This window comes from Helianthus annuus, chromosome 7 (assembly GCF_002127325.2).
Source record: "Helianthus annuus cultivar XRQ/B chromosome 7, HanXRQr2.0-SUNRISE, whole genome shotgun sequence".
NCBI classification, from domain to species: Eukaryota; Viridiplantae; Streptophyta; class Magnoliopsida; order Asterales; family Asteraceae; genus Helianthus; species Helianthus annuus.
In genome coordinates, this window is record NC_035439.2 from 34,994,806 (window position 1) to 35,004,809 (window position 10,004).

General features: G+C 36.5%; 1 protein-coding gene across 1 annotated transcript; it reads left to right on the forward strand.

Annotated features, from left to right (window-relative positions):
• The first annotated feature begins 3,691 nt into the window (after positions 1–3,691).
• On the forward strand, positions 3,692–9,406 carry LOC110884073 (protein Brevis radix-like 1). Its single transcript, XM_022131736.2, has 7 exons — positions 3,692–3,893; positions 3,984–4,086; positions 4,673–4,788; positions 7,463–7,770; positions 8,121–8,250; positions 8,514–8,797; positions 9,106–9,406. The coding sequence occupies exons 3-7, from the start codon at positions 4,687–4,689 to the stop codon at positions 9,182–9,184; spliced, it is 903 nt and encodes a 300-aa protein (XP_021987428.1). The 5' UTR covers positions 3,692–3,893; positions 3,984–4,086; positions 4,673–4,686; the 3' UTR covers positions 9,185–9,406.
• The last annotated feature ends 598 nt before the right edge of the window (positions 9,407–10,004 follow it).

Consider the following 10,004-nt stretch of genomic DNA (forward strand, 5'->3'; position numbering starts at 1 on the left):
TATCATCTCCTACCAAAGTAGAGATTCTCATTCTAGAAGTACCATCATTAAATGCATAAGTGCATTAATATGTTTTGCTAGCTATGTATGGTTATAATATCTTTTACTTGAGCTTATTGTCATGCTATAAACTTTGTCAAGTAAAGTGACATTGGAATGAGTTCAAGGAAATATTTCAGGTATAAACGATATTTGATTATATTTTACTGACCCATCAAAAGAAGTTTTGTTAGTCTTGTAGATGCAGGAATGTAACAAAACACAGTCGTGCACATTAAGGGATCAAGCGACAAATCATTGGCTACAAAAGCTTTGTTCGACTTTCAAGGAAGATGGACACACGTCACTTAAAGGATACATGTTAAAATGAGGGGGAGACTTATTCAAGTTGCACTCTTTTTCCCTTAACTAAGTTTTGTCCCATTGGGTTTTCTTAGTAAGGTTTTTAATGAGGCAACATACCTGATCCAAAAGTATCAGGAGGAGAAAATACGCGCTGCACTCTTTTTCCCTTAGCTGAGGTTTTGTCCCACTGGGTTTTCCTAGCAAGGTTTTTAACGAGGCAGCATCACCAAGCGTATTAAAGGTATGTGGATAGTCAAGGAGGAGTGTTATGAATGTATCATTTATATTGTGACTCTCCACATACATAACTTATCTAACTCCTATCTCTTTAGTTCCTTCAATATTAATGTATGTGCCTATATGTATAATGGCATTTGTGTATGGTGAAAAAGAGATCAATCAATAAGATTTACAATCTCATTTTCTTATTCTTCCCTTCATATTGCTAATAGGTTAGATTGTTTCACAACAGAGTTTACGTTTTCTTCTCTATTTATATTTTTATATATACATAGTGTCATGGGGTTAGTTTTGATCCCCCGTGTGGTGTCCCCAAATCCTCAGAGACAAGTCAAATCATCTAGTTTTTTTTGTGTGGGTCACTAGTTTCGTCCAGTCTTGGACTCATCAGGAGAGCGGCGTCAGCTCTCGACCAGTGGTGCGTTCGTCGTATACACGATTAGGCACGTACACCTCTTCATTAACACTGACTCCGTTCTCCGATAAAGTCCAGGACTAGCCAGCAACCCAAGCGTTCAAGCACAACCCACAATATTGCGATCTTCAAATATTTGGCCCGTGACACTCTCCCACCACCATTTTCATGCATGTCCTCGTGCATGCTCGCCGTTCCATACCAGCTCACACACTTGACAATGCATGAATCCTTTATGTTGAGCATGATTCACTTTGAGAGGGTAGGACACCTGAAAGCACAACAACAATGATCTTCTGTCGTGCATTTTCAATATAGTGCGTCAGTTTTTCGTTATGTTGGCGTTGACGTCTGCCGCGTCGGATTTAAGTTGGTGCCAATGATTCACCATTTTTCCAGGCATACGATAACCTGAAGGATTGTAGTAACTTTCACAAAACTTCACTTTTACGGCGCTGCTAGGTCCGTAGATTTTTTTTTAACATAACACGGAGGCCTTCACTGCCACTATACTTGAGTGGTTCACACGATCCCATACTCGCGGAATACAAAGACTTTGCCAAAGCAAACCAAATTTGGTCTTTGCTAACCACCATTGCGTAACCATACTCTAAATGTTAAGCTCAATTGGTTAAGAGTCATGTTCCAACGTATCCGAGAATCGTTCTGCTCTGATACCAAGTTGTCACGTGGTTAGTTTTCGACCCCCGTGTAGCGTCCTCAAATCCCCGGGGACAAGCAAAACCATCCTGCTTCTTTGGGTGGGTCACTGGTTTCGTCTTGCCTTGGACTCATCAGGAGAGCGGCGCCAACTCTCGACCAGTGGTGCGTTTGTCGTAGACACGACTAGGCATGTACACCTCTTCATTGACACTGACTCCATCCCCCGATAAAATCCAGGATAGCCAATAACCCAAGCGTTCAAGCACAACCCACAACATTGCGATCTTCAAAACTTGACCCGTGACACTAGCTATCTTGCACTCTTATTCGCCAAACTGAAGCATCATAATCAATTTTCTCGTTAACATGAACAAAACACCACTTCTATGCTTATATTCAACATATAACATCTAAATGGGCATGTTATAACTTGGAGTGAGTTTGAACATCAATTTCTTAAAGCCATCGTTTTAAATCTAAATTAATATGTATGTAATCCAAATAAGTTTTATGACACCTATGAGAAAATCATATAAATTATACATAAAGACTGATTATGCACTTCAGTGTACACTACTCAAGTGAAAGAGTATTAGGTTTGTAAAAGTTAAGCATGTATAAATAATAGAGAAATCTATCACTATGTATAACTCTAAGCAAAGACCAAATGGTCGAATACATCATTGCCATCTTCAAATTCTTCCTATCTTTAGCGACCGAAACATCTGATATAACGGACAAAAACCAACAAATAGACAACGCACTAGCAAAGTCCAAACCACACAACCTAGACAACGTCTTTAGACTTTGCTAGCATACGAACAAGAGAGGAAAAAAAACGTAGTCTAGAACCTCATCTTTAGACTTTTTATCTAGTTTCACCATTTGTAACACATAACTTTTACATGCTTTGATATTAAAAATAATATGCCATAATATAAAATCGATTATTTCATTGTCTTCGATTTGAGGATAAAATTCTTTTAAAGAAAATTAATTTTTAAATGTTTTTAATTTTTTTTGTTAAAGATTTATGTTTGTGTGATTGTATGAATATGTTGTGCTTTTTATTGCATGATTATTCCTCACTTTGTATATTACCGGGCAGAAAATCAATTTCCTAGGTGAACCATCATTCTCCGATGAATAAATTACAAAAATCGTTCTTTATGTTTGTATTGGATTGCAAAGTGTGTCATTTATCTTTGAAGTTGATAGGATTCATACTTTATGTATGCAAACCCTAACACGTTATGTCCTTTACCCCAAACTCAGTTTATTTTTATAGTTAAGTCTGGTGGAGGGGTGTTTAAAGGGAGGTGGTGGTGAAGCTGGAGCTGTTTAAATGAGGCGTAAAGGGAGGCGGTGGCGGAGGTGTTTAAAGGGAGGCCATGTCATTACAAATCTGGCGGCGGCGGAGATGTTACAGATCTGAGGTTGGAGAAGATAAGTAGCGGCGACGGGGTGGTGGTAGTCAGGTGGCGGTGGTTGGGGAGAACAGAAAAAAAATAGAGGGTTGTTTATGATGGTGGTTGGAACAGGAAGTTAGAGAGAGTTTTAAGAGAGAAAAAAAAAGAATGAGAGTTATAAGAGAGATGATCTAATTTATTCTTTTTTATATTTTTAAAATTCTTTTTTGCTTATTTCTTAGAGATATATTATATAAATTAGTAAAATTACCAATATATCATTATTTAACATTAAAATTTAACTGAATTAGATGTAAAGAAGAATAATGATTTAGGGTTTGCATATATAAAGTATGAATCCTATCAACTTTAAAAACAAGACACACTTTGCCATAAGATAAAAACATAAAAGAAGATTTTTGTAATTACTCTTTTGTGATAGCTAGCGCTCTATATATAATTTGAGGGACTATTTCTGGCACACAAAAATGTTAAAAAGGACATTTTGAAACATATTTTTCTAAACTAATTTAAAAAATAAACGAATTCTATCAATGTAAACCCAAAATATAAAGTGGACCTGCCATCTTCTATAAATACCAGAGAGGCTTCTTCTTTATTGTCTCTACACCATTTTTGGTTTTATTTCTTTCTCTGTTTTTCACGCACGTAATAATACATTCTATATATATGCCACACCCACTGCTCCTGCAATTCCGCCACTCTACAATATTCCATACTTTTTCATCAATGGAACCTAACCATATTCCCCAAATCGCCGGAGTCTTGCCGGCCGGAGTTCTTCCTTAAAGTTTCTTTTGGTAACCAAAATTTCACTCTTATGGTTTTATTATTATTATTATTATTATAGATTTGGTAGTTATTTGTAGTTGCTATTTGTGGATTTGCAGAGGATATATGGCGGAATATATCTGACAAGAACAAATATTTTTGAAGAGGAAGAAGAGACAGAAGAGAGCGTGTGGGCCAGCCATAGACGAGTCATTTTCAAAGGTAATTTTGTTCGTTTTCAAATATTACCGTCTGTTTTGCCCTTCGGTTTTAACAGTTTGCCGCTTTACAGTTTGAAAAACCGACCAATTTTTATATATATAGTTATTAAATTTCTATTATATTATATTTCTTTAAAATATAACTCAGAACTACGTTTTTAAACAACTTTTTTTTTCTTTTATAAAATCGTAAAGAAAAATTCAAAACTGAACCGTAAAACTATGAAAACCAGCTCAGCTGGTAAAAGGTGTGAAGGTTTACCCACAATCACGGGTTTGATTCCGGGCCAGTGGGGTTCCTGCACAGGGCTTAGGCCAGACCGACCGAGAGGTACCGTATTACGGGCCGGTGGATTTGAACCTCGGGTACGCCTAGAGGTTGATCCACTTTTTCCAAAAGAAAAAAAAATCTGTCTGAGATTTGCGATGAATGATCAAAGTTGTGTTGGGATCCCGGAAGTTGTTTGCGACTTTTCGTTGGTCCCAAGGAAGATCAAAGTGATGTTATCTCGCTTTCATCCTTCTTTTTCTTTTTGAACATCGAAAACCGGTTCGATGAATGCAAACTTTTTGAAATGATGATGCAGAGTGAAGAAAGGAGATGCTGACGTGTATAACCTGCTCAAAGCAGCAGGTAGAGGATGAAGGAGAGGACGTGAGGGCGCGTGGCAGTAAAGACGCCGTCAAAAACCTCACCACGCAGGTTGCCTTCTCACTTTCCAACACATTACATACTTGTGCTTTTTCTATGATTTTTTAATATATAATTATTTATTTATTCAGACAAATAAACATTTTTATCCATCTTTTTATGATTTTATCTTAATTCAAATAAATTTTTAAGAAATTAGATATTTGTGCATAAAAGTAGAATTACTCTTTTACAATATTCGAATTAAAAAGTATAAAAATTGGTAGTTGGTAGAAGTATAAGAGTTATATATAATATAAGATTAAATTGCTCAATGTAAATTAGAGATTAGTTTCAGTCGGTTTTAAATACATGTTCCAAGGTTTTTAATAGGGTTGTAAACAAACCAAACGAACACGAACAAGGCCTTGTTCGTGTTCGTTCGTTAAGGAAATAAATGTGTTCACGAACAGTTCATGAACGCTTACCGAACGAGATTTTATGTTCGTGTTCGTTCATTAAGGAGATGAGCTTGTTCACGAACGGTTCACGAACACAAATAAACATAAATAAATTTGGCGAACGCGACGAAGGATAATGGTGGATGGCCCAAAGAGTAGCATTGGAACTTGAATCCTTAATGTGGAACAAAGGTTGATCGGATTCCTCGATGTAAATATGAGAAAGGGAAGGAGAATGGTGCATAAACAAGGTGGCATATGGTTTCCTAGTTTAACTGTTAGGGTAATAAATAAATAAAAATGAAACAATATAAAAAGATAAAATTATGAAAGTGCAAAAATCTTTAATCAAAACACAAACAAACGTGCATAAACGAACGCAAATTCACGAATGTTCACGAACACCTTACCGAACATTCGCGAACACAATTGAACGATAGAGACCTCTGTTCATGTTCGTTCATTTAACTTATCGAACCGAATTTCTTGTTCATGTTCGTTCGTTTATTAAACGAACGAACATAAACGAACTTCCCGCAGAATGGTTCATGAACTTTTCACTGAACCGTTCATTTAACTTATCGAACCGAATTTCTTGTTCATGTTCGTTCGTTTATTAAACGAACGGACATAAACGAACTTCCCGCAGAACGGTTCATGAACTTTTCACTGAACGTTCGTTTCGTTTACAGCCCTAGTTTTTATATAAAAGGGAGGTTTGTCTATTTTAACTAGTTTAGTCCAAAAATCTAATTTATAAGAAATCCAGCCCTTAAGTTTGCATTTCTTACAGAAATTTATACTATATAAAATGATTAAAGTGTATTCTTAATTTTTCTTAAAATGTATGAATTTATTTGGACAAGGGTGCAATATTGTATTGTCTTCTTAAGCATATGTTAAACAAACATTTCATAGATAGTACATTTTTAAAGTTGTTTGTGTAAAATAAAAGCAGTAGTATATTAATTATAAATGCAGCAGTCTAAAGTAAAAGGTAGGCTATTAAATATACAAAAGTTGAATTTGAACTGGTGAAATTAAAAGATTTAGTAGGTGCAATTATTATATTCCACAGCCCACAAAAATCAAATTCTTCAACTGCCCAAGAAAGCTCATGTGTCTACTTTTGCATTTTGCTGCTGCATTAGTCATTTTCTAGATTTACCTCCATCCCATCCTATGGTGGATATTAATACCACCTATGACAATTCATAGGACCAACATTTTTTTATAAACCTTTAAAACTTCTTGAAATGTTTAAATTATATGTATTGAATACTCAACATGACAACATACACCTTAAAAGTACACCAAATTGCATGCCACTTTACCATATTTTTTATAGGATGATGATGTTTATGATCATAAACAATGTTATTTTTTAAGAAATTATGGTACAAATACAACTTTATCAGAAAGTGGTTGTGTAATGGCTTGGTCAATATGTTGATACTTCTCTCTTTTAAAATGCTAACCCTTTTGCTTGTGTAGTTTGTATAACTATGGCTACCAGAAAAAAAACCATACCATCTTTCACTTTAAGTTACTCCGAAAGAAAATTTACTATATTCATTCCTTGTCCATAGGTTTATTTATTTGTCTGTTGTTTCTTTTTTTGAATGGCAATTTATTTGTCTGTTAAGTAAGATGTTACTTAAGTGGACTTGTTTTAGATTGTAGGTAGTCGGTTGCAAGAAGCACTAAAGGCACAAAGGGCTTGCCTCTCACATAAGTGCAAAAAAATTGTCCATGCCTGAGTGCAAAAAAAAAAAAAAAACCGCAACAATAAAACGCTATATATATATATATATATATATATATATATATATATATATATATATATATATATATATATATGTATATGTATGATATTTTAACCATTTTCCACAAACATAGATGAATATCTAACTACGAAATCTGTAAAAAAAAATAAAATTGCCTAGCGTTCATTTACGCTAGGTTTTTTTTATCGCTTACACTACTGTAAATAAAATTTATAAAAGCATAGAAAAAAATATTTTGCGTGGGTTACGCTTATGTAAATTGTTTTTACACTGATGTAAAGTTTCGCATATGATTTTTTTTTCTGAAAAAGTTACATAATTTTTAAAAAGTTTGGCAAAAAAAGTTTTTTTAAACATTTTTTTTCATGGGGTTCTCATGGTTCTCGCAACTCGGGGATTTCTCATTTTAACCATTCCATATATATAAATGATTCAGTAATTATTATACAATGTATTTTGAAACTGTGTCTAGTTTAATGACCGAATAATGTACAACAGATGAAGGATATGGCAATCAAGGCTTCTGGTTCTTCAAAAGGGAAGCCACCCACAGGGCCAAGCGGCTTCAAGAAAGGAGGACACAGGCCCTACACAGACTATTCGTATACGCAACCCGGGGGTTCAAGTTCGACCCCTGCTTGGGACTTTGGTGGAGGCTATGAAGCGCCTCGACAGTCTGGTCATTTGGTCTTGGATGACGATGCTGATGAGCCTATAGAATGGATGGCTCAGGTGGAGTCTGGTGTTCAAATTACCTTTGTATCCTTGCCCAATGGCGGAAATGACCTCAAACGCATACGCTTCAAGTAAGACTTTTTGTGTTTGTATTTTTATTAATATTTCATAGTTCTAAGACGAGATCCTAAAGGCAGATCTAGAAAGGTATACACATGTAATGTGTATAAATAACTTTTTATGAAAACACGGGTCCCCGCTACTAGATGGCATGTACTTGTCCAAAACTTAACACTCTGGTCCCATTTTGAAGATAGCCGAATGGGGACCAAATACTCATATCATATGGTCCTTTTCATATCAACACGAACAATGTTTTAATGAGCGAAAAATCTTGTCTGTCCTACAATGACATTCTACACGTTAGATCCTTAGCTATGATTATTATTTTTTTATTCAAGATTTTTTTAATGCATAACAGCCGCGAGATGTTTGATAAGTGGCAAGCACAGAGGTGGTGGGGAGAGAATTATGACCGAATCATGGAGCTTTATAATGTTCAAAGGTTCAATTGTCAAGCTCTTGACACGCCCTCTCGGTCCGAGGATGGGGTAATGATCCATTCCACTCCCTATTTTGACACTTGTTGACCCGCTCATGAGTGAACGGGTCGATTTGGGTTTATCGTTTTTCTCTAATGGGTCAAGCGGGTAAAATTTAATAAAAAAATTAACTAAGAGGATTAAATTACCATTGTAATAATACAGATTTTGGAGAATATCAAATGTTACACATTAATTATTTAAAAAATTATAAGAAAATGTTTTGTGTTGATTTAGAAGAATTCTGAGTGTTTATATTTACCATTGTGTAGAGAGACTCGTCTGATTCAAGGTTCGGATCAGTAAGGGACAGCCCAATGATGAACCCGTCAAGGAACTACTATAGACCCCCGGATCAAGGTGGCAACTACCATTACAATGCGGGCCCCATGGATGCATCAAGGACTACAACATCCTCTAGAGATGAGGCATCTGTTTCAGTCAGTAATGCTAGTGACATTGATTCAGAATGGATAGAGGAAGACGAGCCTGGTGTTTATATTACTATCAGACAGTTGGTAGACGGGACCCGTGAGCTCCGCCGTGTCAGATTCAGGTAACCATTTTCTGTTTCTGAACTACTGTTTGGCTTCCGTTTGACCTGTTAGGCTCGTTGATATCATGGACGTAGCTTTGAAGGGGCCGGGAGGGGCGCCCGACCCCCCGAACTTTTAGCTCAGTAGTGTTATGTATGTACGTTTCGTATAGATTTTTTAGATATATACGTTTTCGACCCCCCGGTTTTATAATTTTTAAGGTATAATTTTAGATCCGGTGACTTCCGACCCCCCATCAGAAATCTCAAGCTTCGCCACTGGTTGATATCCTGATAACATTATACATTTTTTGCTTTCGTGTATGCAGTCGAGAAAAGTTTGGGGAGGGGCATGCAAAGCTATGGTGGGAACAAAACCGCGAGAGAATACAATCGCAGTATCTATAACAACTACCTAGCAAACGAAGAGCTAACAGTTCATGCCACCGGATCGACAAGAGTCCCACCTGACAAAACCAACAGCCGAACCGTTTGGTTTGCGGTTCTAGATTTTTTTGTTTCAAAAACTTGTTCAAGATCTATTTAGGATAGAACTGAAATCTGGTTCTTGGTTTGGTACTGTTATTTTCTGGAGTTTTTAAAACATGAATGCCATGGTTTTTTATTATATTTACAAAGTGTAACACCCCATGTTAGTGTTTCCATTTATGGCCTGGTTGGTTTGGGACCAAACAAGAACTAGACCGGAACAGAAGTGGTTTGGTTGATGCGAAGAAACCGATTCACTGAAAAAGTAGACAAGCTGTTAGGCTGGAGGGTATAATCCTCGGTGACTTGATCGGGGAGTGGGTGTCACCGATCGGTGACCACCCCCACCTGTTTGAGTTGGGTGTTTGAGTTGGAGAGAGGGTGGGGAATTCAGTGTGTAGTCACCGATTGTGTTGAGATGAGAGGAGAGAGAGAGGAGAGACCAATCAAGTTTTTTTTTTTTTTTTAATTGATGGGTGTTTGACCATACCTAGTGATTGAGTGTAGAATGGGGGACATGGCATAATATTATTGGGTAGGATTTCACTCAAACACCCTATGGTGATTGACTATACCCTCCACCCTTACGTCCTTTTTTTTAAACTACCTTCACATTATGATTTCAGAATGTGTGAATGATAAAGGGATTTCAGAATGTGTGAATGATAAAGGGGTTGGCTTGGTTTTGGGAGAGGGTGCGGTATCCTGAGGCCCTGGCGGTAAACACGCCTCCCCCTTT

Coding starts and splice junctions, on each gene's coding strand:
- LOC110884073 (XM_022131736.2), top strand. CDS start 4,687: ATGCTGACGTGTATAACCTGCTCAAAGCAGCAGGTAGAGGATGAAGGA. Junction 4,789..7,462: donor TCAAAAACCTCACCACGCAG/GTTGCCTTCTCA, acceptor AATGTACAACAG/ATGAAGGATATGGCAATCAA. Junction 8,798..9,105: donor CTCCGCCGTGTCAGATTCAG/GTAACCATTTTC, acceptor TCGTGTATGCAG/TCGAGAAAAGTTTGGGGAGG.